Raw genomic sequence first — 21876 nt, forward strand, 5'->3', positions numbered from 1 at the left:
GGGGTCCATGTGCCCCTATGTATCAGCACTCCTGTATCCCTTGGGTAAATTCCTAGCAGTGCTATTGCTGGGTTATAGGGGAGTTCTATTATTAATTTTTTGAGGAACCTCCACACTGTTTTCCAGAGGGGATGCACCAGTTTACATTCCCACCAACAGTGGAGGAGGGTGCCCGTTTCTCCACATCCTCTGCAGCATCTAGAGTCTCCTGATTTGTTTATTTTACCTACTCTGAACGGCATGAGGTGGTATCTCCGTGTGGTTTTGATTTGTATTTCCCTGACGAGGAGGGATGCTGATGTGTCTGTTGGCCATTTGGATGTCCTCTTTGGAGAAGTATCTGTTCATATCTTCTGCCCATTTCTTCACTGGATTATTTGTTTTTCGGGTCTCCATCAGTCTTTAACAGTGACAAATCGGCTAACCTTATTTATCCCACCTCCTCGGAATTATATTGAAGCACATTCTAGATATTACTTCACTTCATCTGTAAATATGTCACTGTTTCCGTTAAAAAGAAAGTTCATGCTTTTTAGATTAACTACAGTCATTTGTAAGTAAATTAGTTTCTCAGTATAGTAAAATACCTTGTCAGTGTTCAAAATTCCCCAATTGTTTCTTATTTACTTTAATTAATCTATTTATAGCTATAGGGTCTCCTTGTAGTTTTTAATTAATAAATTCTTTTTTCATCTCCCCTCTTCCTTCTCCCTCCTCCAAATAGAGGCCCTCCTATCCCCATATATTTTACATTTTTGAAGAAATTAAGTCATTTAAGAACATTTTGAATTTTACTGAAAGTATCTTCGTGATGCTTAACTAGTTCTATCCACTCTATTTTCTCTCTGTTTTTGAAATATTAGCAATGAATTGTGATTATTGCCTAGATTCATCAGTTCATCCACAAATCTTACTCTTTGCATGTTATTTATTAGCTGAAATAATTCTATAAAAGAAATTTTACTTAACTATTTTTATTACTCTGAGATATACATTATACACAAAAGACAGGGTAAATACTGTATTTTTTCCCTTGGTGCTTAAAATATTGAGATAGCCATTCTTTAGCCCTTCCCCAAAATAATTAATTAGTACTTTTTAAATCAATATGATCTGTTGCAATTAATTTCTTGTTGAGAATCATATTCTTCCATCTTTGTTCAGTGGGAGCCTCTTCAAGTTACTTCCTCAGTTCTTTTGACACAAATTTTGTAGACTTGGAAATTTACATGTTTTGGCATGGCGAGTTGCACATTTCTGACCCAGAAATCAGCCATTTCTCTAAGAAGCCCTAGTTTCTTTTAGTGGAAAATGGTATTTGAAGACCATAAACTGGGTGCTAGGTGTGCTTATTGCTCTAAACCTTTTTTATAGCCACTGATTCTTTATCGGCCTGTTTTGAAACCATGCATTAAAGAAGAGTCCCATGATTTCTCCCCTTAGTCTAACATTTGAGACTTGTGCTGGATTATATTTTGATTAGGAACTCTTCAAAACACTGCTAAGTTAAGGGTTCTAAAGGTGTTGCTTTGTATGCTGTCTCACTATTGTGCAGAATACCCATTGTAAATATTATTGACTTGGGGAGATTCAGTTCTCCATAGAAGAGGAATACAATATTATATCATCTTTTCCATATTATTAGTCTCCACAGTCTTTGCAGAACTTAAGAAAGTCCAACATTAATGCCAGTGTTATAATCTTCATCATGTTTTAAAAAAACCATATGTAATAAAAAAACCAAAAATATATCTAATAAGAAGAAACTAAATCTGGAAAGCAATGCAGATTGAGGTTTTTAGACCAAGTATCAATGTTCTTGTAGAAAAACGCAGACAAGTAAAAATATGAAGGGCAAGGAGTGGTGATGGAACTGTAAAGGAGCAGAATTTTTGTATACTTTTGAAACTAAGTTCAAATTAATTTCAACTTGATTGTTAGAAAGTGAAGGTAACCATTTAAGAAGAAAATAGAAAAGGAAAGAAATGAGAAGGGAATCAATATGGTATATGAGAACATTCAATTAATCACAAAAATAGTAATAAACAAATTGAGGAACATAATAGAAAATAAATAGCAAAATGGCAAAACTAAGTCCTCCTAAATCAATAATTAATTACTTGAGATATAAATGCTTTTAACTCTTCAATTAAAAGGCAGAGCTTAACAGAATAGATTAAGCAACATGAATAGACTGTCTATGGGAGACATTTTATTTCTTTTTTTGTTTTTGAGAGAGAAAAAGAGTGCTCCAGCCAGGTAGGGGGAGAGGGTGGGGGAGAAAGAGAGAACTCTAAGCAGGCCCCATGCTCAGGGCAGAGCCTACCTAGGGATCAGTCTCACAACCGTGAGATCATGACCTGAGCTGAAATTAACTTAGATGTGCAAGCAACTTAGTCAACCAGGCACCCCTAGATATTTTAGATCTGAAGGCACAACTAGGTTGAAAATGGTTTTGAAAAAGATCCCATGCAAATAGTAACCAACAGAGAGCTGGGATGGTAATGCTAATGTCAGACACAATAGATTTTAAGTAAAACATTGTTGCAAGAGCAAAAAGGACATTATATATTGATAAATGCATCAATCCATCAAGAAGATAAAACAGTTATAAACAACATGCGTACCAAACAGCAGAGACCCAAAATATCTGAAGCAAAAATTGATAGAGGGAGAAATAGTTTTACAATAATAGTTGAAGACTTCAGTGCCCCACTTTAAATAATGGATAGGATAACTAAGCAGAAGAAGGTCAAAAAATGAGAAAACACTTTAGCAACAGTATAAAACAATTAAATCTAATACATTTATTTAGAATGCTCTATCTAACAAGAGTAAACATTTTTCTCAATTGTACATGGAACATTCTCCAAGATAGATGATGTAGTAGGCTACAAACAAGTCTTAATACATTTAAAAAGATTGAAATCATCCAAAGTATCTTCTCTGATCACAGTGGAATGAAACTAGAAATCAGTAACAGAAGGAAAACTGGAAAATTCACAAATGGGTGGAAATTAAATAACAATTCTTGAGCAACTAATGGGTCAAGAAGAGATTACAGGTGAAATTAGAAGATACTTAATGATTGAAAATGAAACACAATATACCAAAACCTGTGGGAAAATAGTGCACAGAAGAAAATTTATAGCTGTAAATGCTTACATTAAAAACAAAGATCCCAAATAAATAACCTAACTTTACACTTTTAAGAAACTAGAGAAAGAAGAGCAAGCTAAACCCAAAGCTAGCAGATGAAAGGAAATAATAAAGATTAGAGCAGAGATAAATGAAATAGAGAATAGGAAAACAGTAGAAAGAGCAAAAGCAAAAATTGTTTTTTTGAAAATATCATCAAAATTGACAATTTTCAGCTTGACTGGCCAAGAATAAAAGAATACACAAATAACTAAAATCAGAAATGAAGGTTGGGGACATTGCCATAGGCCTTACAGAAATAAAAAAGACTGTAAGAATATTATGAACAATTTTATGTCAATAAATTTGATATCCTAGATACAATGGATAAGTTCCTAGAAACATAGAAACTACTGAAACTGACTCAAGAAGAAATAGAAGATTTGAATAGACATTAAACAGGTAAAGAAAGTGAATCAGTAATCAAAAACTTCTCAACAAATAAAAGTTCAGGACCAGGAAACTTCACTCACAATGCTACCAGACATTGAAAAAATTAACATCGGTTCTTCTTAAACTTCTCAAAAAAAAGAAAAGAAAAGAAAAAAATAAGGAGAAGGGAGCATTTCCTAACTCCTTCTACGATGAAACCCATACCCTAATACCAAAGCCAGATAAAGACATCACAAGAAAAGAAAATGATAGACTAGTATCTCTTATGAATGTAAATGCAGAAATCCTCAACAAAATCCTAGCAAACCAAATCCAGCAGTCTATTAAGAGGATTATATGTCATATAGCTAATTACATTTTAGTTGCTAGCATCTCCCTCCTTCTGTCTCTTCTTTTTACAGCTGCTGTAAATCTCTTCAAAACTTGGGGTCCACATTTATATACCTGATACTACTTCCCTAAGAATTGTCTTCCCATGCTTACTGAGACTTAAGTAATATATGGCAGTGTATGTTTCTATCCCCCCTCCCTTTTTTTGTGCTTTGATGCTTTACAGTTATAAAATCATAGTATTATTTTTGCCCTTTAGCTATATATCTCTTTTCCCAGCTTTCATTTTGAAAGTTTTATATCTACAGAATAGTCTTACTTGCACTCAACAATTATTAACATGTTGCCATGTTTTTCTTTCCCTTTCATCTATACACACACTCATATACACAAGCACACATACTTTTTAGAAGAAAATGGCAGATGTCATGATGTTTTATCCTTGTAAGAACAAGGATATTCTTCCATATTCTTCTATATTATCATACCCAAGAAATTTAATATTATAATATCTAATATGTTCAAATTCTCCCAATTGTTCCAATAATATATATAGTCCCAATAATATATTTATTATATGNCAGAAACTTAACCAAGTCAGACTCTTACCCAACTGAGCCACCCAAGTGCACCCCCAATAATATTTTTTGTAGCAGATTTTTTTCTTGATCCAAGAAAAAGATTATGCATTGCACTTAATTGTCATTTCTTTTTAGTTTCCTTGAATCTAAAACAGTTTCTCCAGCCCCTTTAAAATTTTTTGGAGCATCTAGGTCTTTTGTTCTGTAGAATATCTCATGTTCTGGATTTGTGTATTTATTTCTTTATTAGGTTTAAGGTAAACATTTTTGATAATGGCATTAATAGATGATGTTCCCTCCCAGTCCATCACATTAGGAGGCTCATAGTGACAGTTTGTCCCATTATTGGTAATGCTAACCAAGTTTGATCACTTGGTTATGGTGGTAGGTAGTCTATAGGATGATACATTGAGACTCTGACAATTTACCCCTTTACCCATTTACTTGATGTTCCTTGTCTGAATCAATGAATGTGTTATCTGTTACTATCATTATTCTTTTCAGTACTCAAATTCTCTTGAATTTGACCATCAGAACTCCTGAAGGTCCTCATGACCTGGCCCCTCAGTATTTGAATACTTCCTTGCTCTTTATTACAGTATAATTCCAGGCTCACTTTGAACTTTCCCCCAACCCTGGATGTAGCTTTTTCTTCAAGGATCTCTGTTTCCTTTTAGTGAGAAATAGTATATTTAAAAATGAAGTTTATTGATACCGGAGAATCATAACTTCTAGGCATCTTTAGTGGACAGATTTTGAAAACCATTCATCCTCTGTTGATTGATCGATTGATCATCCATCCATCCATCCACCCAGAGTTCATACTAATATTTTAATGTTATTTCAAAAAATAAATATTATCATATTTCATGCCTATTTACTCTGTAGAAGAAAGTTAGAATACCACTTTTTCTTAGGTCATGAAAAATATTTAGTAGTAGAAAAATTAGAGTAGCTTATGATAAATAACTGCTTTACTTAGTGAATCATTTTGAATCAGGTTGATTATTTAATGAGCTCTTATTTCTGTTGTTTATGTAGTTTTGGGGCAGTGCCGAGACAACATTGAGCCAAAAAAATTGCCTATCACTGAGGAGGAGCAGATTTACCCTTGGGATACATGTGCAGCAGTTCATGATGTGAGACTTTCATTATTACAGCGTTATTTTAAAGATGTAAGTACCCTTTTTTATCATACAGTGATACTTTGTCTGCAGAATTGATGTTTACTTCTCTCCAGAGTTTTATTTCATATTTTTTCTTCTACCAAATATCATTCTAATTTGGAATCTGGGTGTTTATTAGAAAAAAAAATTAATATATGGATAGTAAGGAAATAGAAATCTGTAATAAATAAACTTTTCAGGTTACAAATGTTATATCTATGTTTTAAGTGTTATTTATTATAAGATACACAAATTCAGTTTAATGGAATGATGAGTATTAACTCTAAAACCTTTAGTTATGGCATGCATATTTTTTGAAGATTTTTGCCTCCTTTTACTTTCTTTTAAAGATATACAATAAAATCTCATTATAGTGCTTTTAAAATGTAAAGTAGAGACAGATTAATTCATAGCTTCTATGGTTTTTTGCTGTTCACTTGGTAGATTTTTTTCCATCTCTTTCCATCTGAAGGCTATATCTAGTACTGAGGTGTTATAGGTCTTAGAAGATGAACTTAGTTTATTTAATAGCACCAACATTGTTAACATCCTTATAAAAGTTCTGTACCATTTTTAATATTCTCTCAGTGGATTATTAAATGGGGTTTTCTTTCACCTGTTGTCGTTTTTTTGTATCTTGAATTAAGCAAACATATAATAATAACTTAGTTAAAATATAAAGTGAAACATTATTTTTAGTTAGCTATATGAAATGATTATCTTGATAGATTTCCACATATGATTCTTTTTTGCCCATAATGAACTGGATTAAATGGAAGAAACTAGTAGGAAATGTGGAATACAGAAACTTAATTAGAATAAGCAATAACTGACCTTGTAATGATGGGAGTCAGAGTAGGATGTGGTTTAGTAGTTTTGACTGAGGAGAAGGTTTCTGGAGAAAATGATGGCTCTAGTCAGGGAGGTATTGTGTAGAGTAGAAAAAGTTCCAGTTGAGAAGAACTGGGGCTTGGTCCTGATTCTGCCATTGCTTAGCAATGTAAGCTTGGCAAATAAACAGACTAGGACTCAATTTTCTCATGTATAAAACAGGCCTCATATGATCTTTCATACAGTAACCCACCAGGTTAGAAATTTCTTTAGATTACTTTACATGTTATTAAGGCCAGTATAAATATTTAGTGGTGTTTTAAATATACAGGCTAGCTCATTAACAGGGCTCAAGTTAGGCCTTATAAGGCAGTTTGGGTTAGGTAGTGAGGATCATGCTCCCATATATTTTCAGAGGCTTTAAAATGAAATTATTATTACCTGGAAAAAGAAGGGTGCCTGGGTGGCTTAGTTGGTTAAATGTGACTCTTGATTTCTGCTTAAGTCATGATCTCATGGTTGTGAGATTGAGCCCTGCCTCAGGCTCCATGCTGGGTGTGGAACCTACTTAAGATTCTCTCTCCCTTTCCCTCTGCTCTGTTCGTGCTCTCTCTCAAAAAAAAAAAAAAAAACCCAAAAAACCAAAAAGCCTGTGTGAGCATATAGGGATACATATGCACACACATTTTTATGCTTTTTTCTTTATTCTGTGTCTTTGAAATTTTTTTGCAGCATATATATATTACTTTATTAATCATAATAAATATCTTCATTTTGAAGAAAACAATGAAATTGTGCTAAGTTCCACTTTTGCAGAAATTTACTATCACCTTTATTTAGATTTTATTTTGTTGTCATAATCCTGAATTTTATCATTTTGAATCACTTTAGAATAGATGAGTAGAGATGAATCCTAGAGCCAAACAGACAATGGAAATATAACCAGACTTAAGAACAAAATAAATTTGAGGGAAGGGGAGATCTAATAAAGGAGAGAAAAAGTAGGGTATCTCTTTCTTAAAGTAGCCAGATTTGTTATTCATTTCTAGAAAAAAACATCTTTTTCGTAAGAACTCTGACCTGGACAGAATCTCTGTTGTATTTCTGTTAAAGATTGTATGATTTTATTCTTAAATATATATATTTTTACACAATAGTTTTTTACTTTCATAATGTTATTTTATATATAGCTGGTGTGCTTCCTGGACTATATTCCTCTAGAGGTGTAGTGCCATTCTTATATTGGTTTTATGGTCCCTTCAGGGACTAGCACATGCTTTGTGTGTTGTAGATGCTTAGTGGATTTCTTACTGAATTACTCTAGAATAGAGTACCTGAGTTTTGTAGACAGGTAGGCAGACAGACTGTATGCAGCAGAAGAGTTTCTATTAATGGGTTCTGATTCTGGTTACAGAATTGAACTATGTGACTGTTCTCTTCACATCAGTTGCATACATTTTACAGAGTCAACCTGTAGAATTTTAGTTGTGTAAGGCAGTACTACTATTGAAACTGGGATTATTATATTATGAGAGATAAGACAGAGTAGGGAGGGAACTCAAACTTTGGAGACAGACTTAGGTTTGAACTTGGACTCTGCCATATATAACTGAATGGTCTTGATAAACTTTTCACTCCCTTTTTAGTAATTTTTTTAATAAATATTGAGGCTGTGAAGATTCAGTGTTAAGCAATTCTTAGCACAGTGGTGTGGGCACATTGTTGAAGTCTTCCTAAAATATTAGTCTCGTGTTAGTAAATATCTTCCTGCCTTTTTGCTCTGACTCTGATTTAAATAAAAAATCTAACAGTTACATAGACAAATGGCTTACTGATTTTAGTTTTAAAAGCTAACTGATTTATTAAAATGAAAGGGGCACCTGGGTGGCTCAGTTGATTAACCATCTGGCTCTTGATTTCGACTCATGTCATGATTGCATGGTTTGTAAGATTGAGCCCTGTGTTGGGCTCTGTGCTGGCAGTGCAGAGCTTGCTTGGGATTCTCTGTCTTTGTCTTTGTCTCTATCTCTGTCTCTCCCCCGCTTGTGCTAAGGTGCTCTCTCTGTCTTGCTCATTCTCCCTCAAAACAAAATAAATACACATTAAAAAAAGAAGTGAAATAAATTACATTTTTGTAATACATTGCCAAAGAGAACAGCTTGTTTATTAGCTGACTGCTAACCATTCTAAAATGATCTAAATCTGTTTCTACTTCAAGCGGCTCTAAAACATAAAACAAAGATGAGCAGGTCTCCTGTTGGTCTTCTGATTTGTAACAGTAGAAACTAGCTTTCCTGCTGTGAGTATTTGATTTGTGCTGCTACACATCTTTAAATCGGCTGGGAAGGCATTTTGCATTGTGTAATACTTTAAACTTTGAGATGTTCATGAAGAATCTTCATTTAACGTCAGAATTTTGTTTACTATTGTTTAAAGATTATTTGGTCATCTTACATTATATTGTAGAAATTTCTTTCCAAAGTAAAAATAAAGTTTAAAGGTGTACTCAGTTTTAGTGCTCTCAAATTTTTCATCATATGCTATCACCCATGTTAGACCTTTTCCCTAATATTGCTCTGGCCTGGACATCTGTTTACTACAGACTCTGGAGGGTGAACTGAACTCAAGTTCAGGCCCAAATCCTGTTTGGTAGAGCCCAAATAAGAATTCAAAGAAAATTATTTTAGGAGGAAGAGTCTAAGCCTATTTATAGGTTGAAGAGAAGGAATTAGTAGAGGAGAGAAGGAAGAGTTGAGGATGTAAGAGAAAGGAGATAAAAGCAATTAACTTTTAGAACAGATTTCAAAAGGGTATGTAGTTGCTTATATAATCTGGGTCCCTTCTTTATTGCATATTATAATAAACCCATGGTAAATGTTAAGGTACTTTTTAGGGTTATCTTATGACCAAATATGTAGTTCAGAAAGATGTATGGAGGGTGATACATTGTGGAGAGAAGAAATTGGCATCAAGGCGACCAGTTAAGAAACTTTATTGAAAAACCTCCTCCCCCACAGTAAATGATGCAGACATGAATGTTATAATGGAAATGAAGAGGAGAGGCCAAATCATGAGTTATTTAGGAGATAGAATCTGTATAGTTTGGGAGCTAATACTATGCTGTAAAGGAAAGAGTGTGATACAGAATAACTCTTTTCTTTCTGATTTGGTGACTGAATAGATTGTAGAGTTTTTAAACCAAGAGGAAAAGAAAGATTCATGGGGAAAAAAAAGACACATTTATGACACATTTAAGACAAATGCTTATTTACTTATTATGAGAGAGTGTGGAGGATGGGGGAGGGGCAGAGAGAGAAGGAGAGAGAGAATCCCAGACTCCGTGCTGTCAGCATGGAGCCCGACACAGGGCTCAATCCCATGAACTGTGAGATCATAACCTGAGCTGAAATCAAAAAAGTCTGACGCTTAACCAACTGAGCCACCCAGGCGCCCAATAACATATTTTTTAATGTTATCTGAAGGACATCAAACTAGAGATTTCTACTTGGGACTGGAGTGGTTGTATCTGTCACTAAGGCAAGTGATCGTGGTTTGGAGAGTAGTTGAATTTACTGATTAAATCTCTCAGAGAATCATTCTAGTGTCCATCATCCATCGATGGACACTGGGCTGCTTCCATAATTTCCCTATTATAAATAATACCGCTATTAACATAGGCATGCATGTATCCCTTTGAATTAGATTTTTGTAGTTTGGGGGTAAATACCCAACAATGTAATTAATGGGTCATAGGGTAGTTCAATTTTTAACTTTTGGAGGAACCTCCATACTGTTTTCCACAGTGGCTGTACCAGTTTGCATTCCCACCAACAGTGGATGAGGGTTCCATCTTCTCCATATCCTCACCAACACCTGTTGTTTCTTGAGTTTTTTATTTTAGCCATTCTGACAAGTGTGAGGTGATATCTCATTGTAGTTTGATTTACATTTCCCTGATAATGAGTAATGTTGAGCATCTTTTCATGTATCTGTTGGTCATCTGGATATCTTCTTTGGAGAAGTGTTTGTTCATGTCTTCTGCCCATTTTTAAATTGGATTATTTTTTGGGTGTTGAGTTTGATAAGTTCTTTATATATTTTGGATACTTACCTTTCAGACATAAAATAGAATGAAATCTTGCCATTTGCAATAATATGGATGGAGCTAGAGTGTATTATGCTAAGCAAAATATTTAAATCAGTCAGAGAAAGACAGATATCATATGATTTCACTCATATGTGGAATTTAAGAAACAAAACAAATGAGCAAGGGAATAAAAAAGAGAGAGAAAGACAACCAAAGAAATAGACTCTTCACTATAGAGAACAAACTGATGTTACCAGAGGGGAGGTGGGTGGGGAAGGAGAGGTGAAATAGGATTAAGGAGGGCACTTGTAATGAACACAGGGTGATGTATGGAAGTGTTGTGTCACTATATTGTACACCTGAAACTAATAGAACACTGTGTGTTAACTACACTGAAATTATAGTAAAAGAAAGAAGTTGTTAAAGTCACATATCACAGAACAGGTAAAATAATCAACACCAGAATAGTTTATAGTGAACTATAATCTATTCTCCAAAGTTTATATTTCATGGGGTAGATAAAGTGTAATTTATAGTTATTCTCTTTCATTATGAGCCTGGATATTTGGAAGCTAGAAATTTATGATATTTCAAGTTTAAAGATACTGCCTTGGGGTTGTCAAGTTGGATGTTACTTTATATCATGAAAATAGGAAGTTCATATGAGTATAACAATATGAACTCATTCAGAGGTTTATGTGAATATAGATATGTTTATGCTCCTTTAAAATTAATTGTATTGTACTACATGGCAATGAGAAAGAATGAAATCTGGCCATGTGTAGCAACATGGATGGACCTTGAGGGTGTTATGCTGAGTGAAATAAGTCAGGCAAAGAAGACAGATACCATATATTTGCATGTATAGGAGGATTAGGAGGAACTTAACGGAGGACCATGGGGGAGAAGAAGGGAAGAAATAGATGTGGAGAGAGAGGGAGGCAAACCATGAGAGACTCTTGAATGCCGAGAACANCATATAGATTGTCATAAATCTTACATGGAATCATTACGGGTAAGTTGATTTAAATGTGTATGTATCTTTCCAGGTATTAAATGTTTTTATAGCATATACATCCTAGTTCATCTTGGGTGATTTTGATTGCCATTTTAACTGTCCAGCCTTATAATTCCCTGATCTCTTCAGCTTTCGGGATTTCATTTTTATTTTTTTACTTTGCTTTAGCAACTGATTTCCATGGTAGTAATTCTAGACTTTGCTACTCTAGCTCTAAAATATTAAGCTTTAATATCCGACTATATCATTTTGTTATAGGATTACTCTGCAGATTCTCTTAATTTCATTTTCATGAGTGTGTTTTGCTTCTGACATCAAGATCTCTAGATTTTTAACCCCTTTATATTTTCCCTAGTGTTAGTTCTTTCCTAGCCTTACTTTTTTGTACACTGCCTGTTCGGCTCTGAATATCAGTCATTTAATTCTCCTCCCTTGATTTTAGACCCAGGCAGCTAGCCCTCCAGAAAAATCATAAAACTAAGTTAAGTAATATGTCTGTAAATTTGTGGTTTCCTCCATAATAGTGGCTTACACTAGGGTCACAGATTGTAGATATTACTTATCAATTCGTTTACCTGTGTTTGATCAGTTTCCTCTCTTAGTGTCCCCAGCAGCTCTTCCAAACCTTTGACTCCCCATCCCAGGCTTTTTGCCTAAACCCCAAGATTCCTTTCCCCTTATCAGATTCAGTCTCTTCCTTTGTTACCAGGAAAACAGTGGCTTTCTGTTACACAGTACCTTAGCTTCCTACTTTGCTCATCTGTTCCCTGATAAATGAGTCTGCATCCCAACCAGTCCTTTCTTCTCTACTCTTTGAGGTGTAGTATTCCTTCTTCTGTTCAGGAATAATTTTTCTGTTTATGCTGTAATATTCCTTTCTCCCATCACTTCAGGATTCTTGATCTATTAGTAAGTAACCTCTTTTTCTTCTGTATCTTAAGCTTTCTGCCCATTCTGTTCTTTATTTTTTCAGTCCATAAAGATGCTCAGGTCCCTGCCATTCAGAATTCCTTCCCTTGATTTTACATTCCCCTGTAGCTGCACTTTTTCTCTTTTTCTTAGCTCAACTTCTTAAAAGCGTGGCTTTCTCTATTCCCTGATTCCTAACTCAGAAGCAGTGGATTCCTATTTTTCCCTTCTTATCCTTCCCTATGACATTCAGTCATTTAGCAAGTTCTATTAATCCTGTCTTTTAAATCTCACTTGACTATACTTCATTATTCTTCTGCCTTTTTGTGTATGCCTTCATCTCTCATCTTGACTATTGCAATTTTTTTCTTATCAGTTTCTTTACTCCAACTCATTTAAAACTTTTAAACAGAGATATGTCCAGAAAGATCATTGTGGCAATTTTGTAGATATTGTGGAATTGCAGAAGAGTAAGAAAGAATGCAATGATATTTAGGAGGTATAAGATGATGGTGGCTTGGGGTTAGTCATGGCACTGGAGATGAAAAGCTTAGAGATGTGAAATATATTTAGAAGAAGGGTCTTATGGATGTGGTGAGATAGTATGTGGAATGTCAGAGGGAAGAAGGAATCCATTGATCATTGAAAGATTTTGATTGGGAATAAGTGTCACATTAGGTGGATCACACTTGCAGCAGTATGGTTGGAAGACTAGTTAGGAGATATTAGCAAAGAAGGTAGAAGGAAGTAGATGAAGGGACTTATGGGATTTATTAATTGGATATTGGAATGGGAGAGGGCAGGAAGCTGAAGGAGCAGTCATGACTCTTCTTTCTGAGATAGGAAGTGTAGCTTTATGATTCTAGAGTAAAAGGGGCAAGGCTTGAGTAGGTGAAGGGACTTGACAAGTGAGGAAGTGGTTTGGAAAAAACACTTTGGAATTGGGTGAGAGAGTGCTTCATAGGATGTTGGAGAAAAATTGTCAGGAAATATTCAGGGCTCAGTTGAGGTGGTAACAGTTTGTAGCAAGAAGTTATTTCAGTTTTAACAGCGTTTGAGTGTAAAATTGGAAAAGCCATACGTTGGATTAATTTTGTAGGGTTTTGTGGAGTGTGTATGATGGAAGGACATATGGACAGGGAATGAGATGTATTGACCAAAGAATTCTTGAAGTGGTAGATTATAGTGTATAGGCAGGATAGGAAAGGCTTGATAAAGTGAGAGAAAGGAGGAACTAAAACAGCTAGGAGTTGGCAGTCAGAATGTAAGCTGTTTGGATTTAATATTTTCAGATATGGACAGTTTGGGGTCATTTCAGGATTAGAGGGTAGTCATGGTAGCAGGTGCTGGAGTAGAGTGGAGGTCAAAGCCATAAGAAATAATGAGGCAAAGAGCTGATAGACCAAGATATAAGATTGGTTGTCCCTATATACACTGAAGTTGCATAGGAGGATGACAGGACTTGGAGCAATGAGGAAAACTGATTTAGGTACCAAAGTCTTCAGTGATGGAAGGCAGTGGATGACAGTAAAAAGAAAGGAAAAAGATGATGTCACTAAATCTCAAGCCAGCACTGGAGATGAGAAGGATACTGAGATGTGAGGGATGTGGGAAAAGGAGCAGTGCCTACTTGGGAAGTCTTCTGGAGAGGCTTCAGGAAAGAATCTACTTTCAATCAAGGCAAAGAGGGTGAGCTAACATTCTTTAAAATTAAGTTATAGAGGAGCTTATACAATGACCTTCAATGACCCTTGCCCCAACCTTCTAGAATACTCTTCTTGTATATCTTTAAAACTTAGCTCACAAGTCTCCTCTGAGGATTTGTTGTATTTTTCACACTATTATTATAATTTATTTGTTTATATTTGCTTTTATATTATTAGGACCTTAAGTGAAGATGTAGCTTAAGCCTTTATGCCATCACCTGGCATAGCATTTGACACATGATAGGAGCTTAGTAAATATTTGTAGAATTGGATTTAAGAAGACATGGTGTTAGATTTTTAAGAACTTAAAAACAATGTCAACAAGTGAAAAAAGTAGAATTTTGTTTTTTTAGTCAAAGTATTTGAGATCCAAGATATACCAAATGAGCACTAAATTCAGATTGGAGAAATTTAGGGGCACCTGGGTGCCTCAGTCACTTAGGAGTCCAACTCTTGATCTCATCCCAGGTTATGATCTCATGGTTCATGGGTTCAAGTCCCACATCTGGCCCTGTGCTGATGATGCAGAGCCTGCTGGGGATTCTGTCCCTCCTTCTCTTTGCCCCTTTCCACTTGTGTGTGCTCTCTCTCTGAAAATAAGTAGACATAAAAAAATTAAAAACAAAAGAGTGGGGAAATTTAAATTCATCCTGATATTGTCATTACCTGTGTAACCATAGGCAAATTCATTTTCTTCTATTTGTATCCTTTTTTGCTCATTACTTTTGTCTTGTTTGTGATAATGGTCATATTGTAGCATTTATACATTTACATTAATGCACTAAAACATATTTTGAGATAAAGCATTAGGTTAGTGGCAGAGTAAGAAAGAGATTGCTGGGAAGAAGAGTAATATAGCGGTTAGGACTACACAATAGCAATGGCCTGAAGAGCAAAATAGAAGTGTGGTGATGTCAGGCAAAAGAAAGGAACAAATGTAACAGTCTGGATTCCTGCCTTAAGTTTTCTGGTTAGTTAGCATGTATAGTAGTCTCTTGTGAACAAGAATTTCCTCCAAGTCATATATACTTATGTGTCTCTGTTTAAAAAATTCTCTTTCCTCCTCATTCTAGTAGAAATGTCTGAAGGAAACGGTGTTAAATTAATTAATTCCCCTCCTATTACACTTACGTTCTGAATACTGTAACTGAATCTTTCCCCTATCCATTAATCCTAAACAAATCCACTGCATGAAGTCCACTCAGTTGTGTTTGGCAGTTAAAGACACATCACATTTTTTTGGCTTAATTCTCAAAAGTTGTCAATTCTTCATCAAGAGAGAAAGAGCACATGCATGCACAAGCAGGGGAAGGGGAGGGGGGGGATGGACATAGATCCGAAGTGGGCTCCATGCTGACAGCAGAGAGCTCAGTGCAGAGCTCAAACCCACCAACCGGGAGATCATGACCTGAGCTGAAGTTGGATGCCTAACTGGCTGAGCCACCTAGGCACGCTAGAGGTGTCTTTTTTTTTTTTTTTTTGTATGGTTCATTTGTTTACTATAAAATGTAATGGTGTAAGTTTTGTTTTCTGTAGAGGTGTGCATTATAAATCTGTATGTTTATTTAATCTTTTAGAATGACCAGGTTCTTCAGGGCTTCTCAGTGGACAAAGGAGAATTCACGTGTCCTCTCTGTAGGCAGTTTGCTAACAGTGTTCTTCCTTGTTATCCTGGAAGTAATGTGGAAAGTAACCTTTGGCAACGTCCTAGTAACAAAAGCATACAAGACCTCATAAAGGAAGTGGAGGAGCTGCAGGGACGGCCGGGAGCTTTCCCAGTAAGCATCAGTGTAAGGCAGAAATATCCTGGTAACCTCAGCTCTGCTTTCAGCTCTCATTTTCCTGCCTTTCATTTTCATTCCATTTCTAAATTGCTCTGGACCTTTAAGCAGTTAATAGGAATTGCTTTTAGATGTTTTTCTCTTTTGTTTTTGGTTACTACTAAACAAAAATGAGAATAATGGAACAAATTATTACCAAAGACTATATTTTTCTTTCATCTAAATTGTTACAGTTTTAATATACATCTTTCAGATCATGAAATCCTATAAGCTTAGATATGATTACACTTTTTTAAGATGTTGAAATCTTAAAGCCAAACAAATAAATCACACACACATATATATAGTTATATATACCTTACAGTGTAAAGCACAATCTAATCATTTTAAAATATACCCATTAAGTATATTAGGATTAAGATGATATATTTACACATATACACTTTTTATGTGTATAATTATGGATTTATATACACTGTGTGTGTTAGATAAAGTATCATATACTTGACTGAACCTTTCACAAGTCAGTCTCTTTTACTGATGGGTATAAGTGAACCCATCTTTTATCCCATCCAGTAGGATTTATTTATTTGATTTAAATACTTAAATATTCCACCTTTAATACAGATTTATGATGTGGTCCCTGAAAGAAGGCATAGCTGTGCCTACTTTAAGCAGTAAATTGATGAAAACTATTAATATTTGACTTCTGAGACAGAAATTTATAGTTAAAAGCTACTCTGAAAAATTCATTTCCTGGAAGTTTCCTTTCTCAGTTGAAGACTATAATTTTAGAGTCTGTGTTTTCTTTTTTTGTAGATCCAAATTTTTATGTGTTTAAAATATGCTTAAAGCAATGGACATCAATATTAGTGTTTGAGAAATGAACTTAAATGAAAATCAGGTTGTTTATAAACATAAAAACTATTCCAAAATATTATTTTAATGACATCTACTCATTTGTTTAGAATATAGGTTTGTGTGGTTAGTTCATGGTTAGATTATGGGTTAACCAATCACAATACAGAATTAGGATAAGATAAGAGAGAAAATATTTCTTAATCTATTTTATCTTCATAAATACATTTATCGTAGAAAGCTAATGTACATCTGTTTTAACTTTTTAACTTTAATTTCCTGCTCTATTCACATGATAAACATTGTAATGTAGACTATATTAGAGAAAATGAATATGAATAAACTTTATATGTATGTTTCCATTTTTTGCAGTCAGAAACCAACTTAAGTAAAGAAATGGAATCTGTTATGAAAGATATCAAAAATACCACTCAGAAAAAATATAGAGATTATAGCAAGACCCCAGGCTCACCAGACAATGATTTTCTCTTTATGTATTCTGTTGCTAGGTAGGTATACATGTTATGTACTTCAATATTTACCTATTATTGATAGTTTGATTTTTTGTTTTATTTATTGCCATTCATATTTATTTGAAGAAAGGATACATACTTTTTTATGTTGGTTAAAATTATGGCTAGTTTTAGAACTCCTCAAAGGATCATAAAAATGTAGGTTTCCTTCATTTTCTGAAGAGTTTTTATTTTAATGAAATATTGGGTGAAGTGTTCTTATATATTATAGGATATGTGGGAAAAAGTATATTGTTAACATTTTGGGACAGTCTTCCTCAAAGCAAGTTGAGTATTATATGTGAAGGGTGTTGTTAAGAAATCACTGTTCAAGTCCTATCAAAAAGTGATAATACTGTAAACAAAAACATTGTATATATCAAATGCTTTTTTTTTAATTTTTTTTAATTTTTTTAAATGTTTTTATTTATTTCTAGGAGAGAGAGAGAGAGAGAGAGACAGCGTGAGCAGGGGAGGGTCAGAGAGAGAGGGAATCACAGACTCTGAAACAGGCTCCAGGCTCTGAGCTGGCAGTCAGCACAGAGCCCGATGCGGGGCTCGAACCCACAAACCGCGAGATCATGACCTAAGCGAAAGTCGGACGCTTAACCGACTAAGCCACCCAGGCGCCCCTGTTTTTTAATTTATAAGTAAGAAGAACTTATTTTCTTTGTTTTAAGCTAGTAAAAGATCTAGTAATATCTTAGAAAACTGTAGGTGGTTTAGAAAATCAGATCAGGGAGCCAAAACAAGAGATCAGGCATGTTCTAAGCCTTATTAGTAGCTAGAGGGGGCTCAAGAAATTAGAGGTAAATACTTCTCATCTTTCAAATTAGGTAGGATTAGTTTAATTGACTGAGTAGGTGTTCAGTACCTAAGAAATAGTTCCAAATAGGAATTTTAGAAAACCTAATTGAATGAAAATGGAGAACCATAAAAGAAGTAAATAGAGAAGAAGCAGGCACAATTAGGAACTTGTAAACACATTCTGTCAGAATTGATGTTGTAGACCCTTGGATATCCTTAGAAGCATACTTCATATTTTGTCTCAAGTAGTAGTATTATAGGTAACATTTAGAGAGATAATGTAACTTGAATATCATGCAGCAAAATTAGGGGCTTATAGGACTAGAACTCAGATCTGAGTCAAGGTCTATCATTCTTTCAAATACTGTCCTCCTTTTTCCTCCCCTGTGTTCACATTTTATAGGTCATATGTGCATGTGGTTCATCAGGGCCATTCTCTCTGCCCTATTCCTGGAGCAGAGCATAGTAAGAGTAAATGAATTATATGCAGTCTTTAGAACCTAGGAAAAAAGGAACCAGACTTAAGAAAATTGCAAGCAGGTTAGAGCTCAAGATAAGGAAACATTAGTCTTTGGTTTAAGAATGCAGATGCTGGACATAAATTGATGTAAAAGGATCTAATGGATTGGGAAGTAATTTTCTAGTCTGCACATTCCTAAACTATTATTGTTATTTATCCAGAATACTTCAGGAAAAGATATAACAGTTAATTCAACATTTTGTGCCTGGACAGTTACCAGCTGCACACTTGCAATAAAATACACTTTATGTGAAAACTAAATTGAATATGATTTAATTTTGCTAAGGTTTCAAGGTTTTAAAAACTTACATACAATATTATGGTAATAATGGTTTAGAAGATTGAGATGAATATAGACCAACTCAGTTATGCTATGTGTATGTTTGTGTATGTATCTATACACACATACACACACATACATGTATGTACATATGTGTATATTTATATATATGTTATATATGTGTATATATGCATTTGTGTGTAAATACTTTGTTTATGTTGCTTATCTATACCTTTCATTTTCTTAGGATTGACCTTGTAAGAAAATTCTGGTTGAATAGGAATGATCTGTCTGGAATTTTTCTATAGTATGATAAATAACTTGATTTAAATTTAGTTTAGTGGAAATTTTAGATTCCTATTTCTTGAATATATAAATTCTTATTTTCTTATATGTAAGATAACTTAAAAAAGCTTGCCATTTTAATAAGAGTCTTTATAGGAGACCCGACATATGTTGGGTTTTCTCTTAAGGGACGAATGTTATTTATTATGAGTATATATAGAGAAACAGAAAATATATTCTCTCTTCCTCCCATTTTTCTCTGATTGCTAATGATAAACTCTAAAGCAACAAGATAATAATTCTGAAAATGAAAGTATATAACCCTTAAAAACCTCATTATCCTTTTTGTTTAAAATTACCCAGGCCATTGTAAAGTTCTCACAGTGAGATTTCATGTCTTCCCTAAGTTTTACTTAGTCATTAAAAAGAAAACAAACAAACACCAAATTAACTAAAAAATTGACAAAAGCATAAGTTGCAGGAAGAAAGTGTATTGTATTTGTAATTTTTGTATCCTGGTGTAATTTTCTCAAGGTGTGAAACCATGTTTTTATAAATATCTTATGTCTAGCATATTGTATGCCTTATTTCATAAGTACATATGAGATTATGATTATTTTCATTCCTAAAAGGTAGGCATTAAAATATTTAGCAATATTTTAAAAATGTTTAAATGTTTAAGTAAAGTATCTAGAAATAAACTTATTTTGAAGTATTTAACTTTTAAATTAAATATTGTGATTCTTAAACGTATAAGTCATTAGAATGTGCACATTTATTTGTATTTGACATTAGTGATTCAAATGGACTACAACCCTGTTTCCCAGAGCTGAATTTCTCCCTACTGAATGAGTAATTTAGTTTGCTCTTTAAGGAACTTAAACTTTCTGATGTTTAGGAACAAAATACATCCAGTGGTGTAAAGTAGCCTAAAAGCTGTTAACTTTAATAATTGTTTTAGAGATTTTGTTTTTTGGTAAGGCAATATATTATTTCTTTGTTTTGCATTTTATTTGCCTGGTGAAGCAGCCTTGGAGGATTTTTTGAGGGCAACAGAGAAGAAATTGTTGGAATGATATCTTTCTGTTACACTAAAATTAATCAAAATTACTATGCTCATTTTATTGTATTTCCAAAAAATGGTTTGTTGCAACGATCAGTCAGTCAGATGGATTATGGAAAGTTAATTTGGGGAAGAAAGCTTTCTTCACTTAAATACCAATTCATTACTTCTTTATTGAAACAATAAATGACACTAATTTTAGTAACTGATTTTCCAAGGATTTTGGATTCAAGTTACATGTAGCCTAAAGGTATTGGTGAGTAGCATTTGGCCTGTTTGTATGGTGAGAAACATGGAAATGGAAAGATGAGACATGAGTAACTGAGATGTAGATAGAGAGACATCTTTAAGTCACAGTGGGTAAAGTTAGAATGAGTGCCTTGCTTTACACATTAGTTGCCTAGTAAGTTTAAACGTTATCAACTAATTATGTTCAAAGTAAAAGGAATGTGTGCTAAAATACCAAATTATCCATTTTAAAACCAAAAATGGTCTTTGATAACAACCCCCATCTTTTTTTTTTTTTTCCCCACTGCTGAATTTAAGGGAATAGAAGAAAGGGTCAGCAAAAGAAAGAGAATAAATTACAGGGACTGAAGAGACTCTTATCATTGGTTATATACCAAAACGAAGAGGTTGCCAGTTCCTACCGTGTTTTTGAGCACTTCGCTGTGTACCATCAGGACTTTAGAAGCTTTATCTGAAATGATCCTTGCTCTCCAGGAGTTTACAGTGTAGTTGGAGAGACAGAATGAATATACATTAATCTGTATAAAACAGAATACAGTTTGTTTAAAAAATATCATATTGAAAAAGTGCTGTAGAACTTGGAAAGATGAACAAATTGAAATATAAAGTATGTGGAAATGCTTCTTTCCTGTCCCAAGAAAAAGGAATTAGTTCTTCCTGACTGAAGGAGGTAGAGCTTGAGCTGAGTCTTGTATAATATAAGCTATGGTATGGGTGAAGATTTTTTTTTCTCTGAGAAATTGAGTAACTCGTACACCCAGTAAGGGGTAGGTTAAGGCCTTGAACCCACACTATACCAGTGTGTGTTTGAGTGTCTCTGTGTGTGCATGTGTATACACACATTTGTTTTTCAAATTATTGCTTTAAAAATAGAAATTAGTGCCAAGGGAGGGTGGAGGAGGGTAGAAAGGAAAGCAGAGCTTGGTCATGCAAAAAGAAGCTGGAACATAGTTGGAGTTTTTATGTGGTATATGTAGGTGGACACCAAGATAGGCTTGAAGCAATCTTTCTCAGTATTGTTTCAGATACAGAGACTTTTTTATTCATTTTTTTTCTTTCCAAACTAATGGACATGTGTTAGAAATATAGAAAGTAGAATCTACTTTTCTCCGAGAACAATCTTTATGTCATCCATTCAGGATGGCAGAAACAGAATACTGTGTTGGGATCTTCAACAGTAAGGGAAAATCAAACATGGGGCACGTGACACGTTTGTATGTTTTTTCTCTAGCAAGTCTTAAAGGGCCAGTTTTGCTGTAAATGAAATAAGAAAAAGCTGAGGGGTCTCTGACATATTGATTT

At 34.2% G+C, this 21876-nt stretch overlaps 1 protein-coding gene across 1 annotated transcript in view; it reads left to right on the forward strand.

The window, feature by feature from the left end:
- The window catches only part of UBR3 (ubiquitin protein ligase E3 component n-recognin 3), a 229040-nt gene that overhangs the window by 145951 nt on the left and 61213 nt on the right, over nucleotides 1-21876 (forward strand). Inside the window, exons 27-30 of the mRNA XM_077751180.1 lie at nucleotides 5544-5677; nucleotides 11542-11601; nucleotides 15797-15997; nucleotides 17231-17367. Of these exons, the coding sequence (XP_077607306.1) occupies nucleotides 5544-5677; nucleotides 11542-11601; nucleotides 15797-15997; nucleotides 17231-17367 (532 nt within the window). The remainder of the gene's footprint in view (nucleotides 1-5543; nucleotides 5678-11541; nucleotides 11602-15796; nucleotides 15998-17230; nucleotides 17368-21876) is intronic.

Source organism: Crocuta crocuta, unplaced genomic scaffold (assembly GCF_008692635.1).
Source record: "Crocuta crocuta isolate KB4526 unplaced genomic scaffold, BGI_CrCroc_1.0 scaffold219, whole genome shotgun sequence".
Classification (NCBI taxonomy): domain Eukaryota; kingdom Metazoa; phylum Chordata; class Mammalia; order Carnivora; family Hyaenidae; genus Crocuta; species Crocuta crocuta.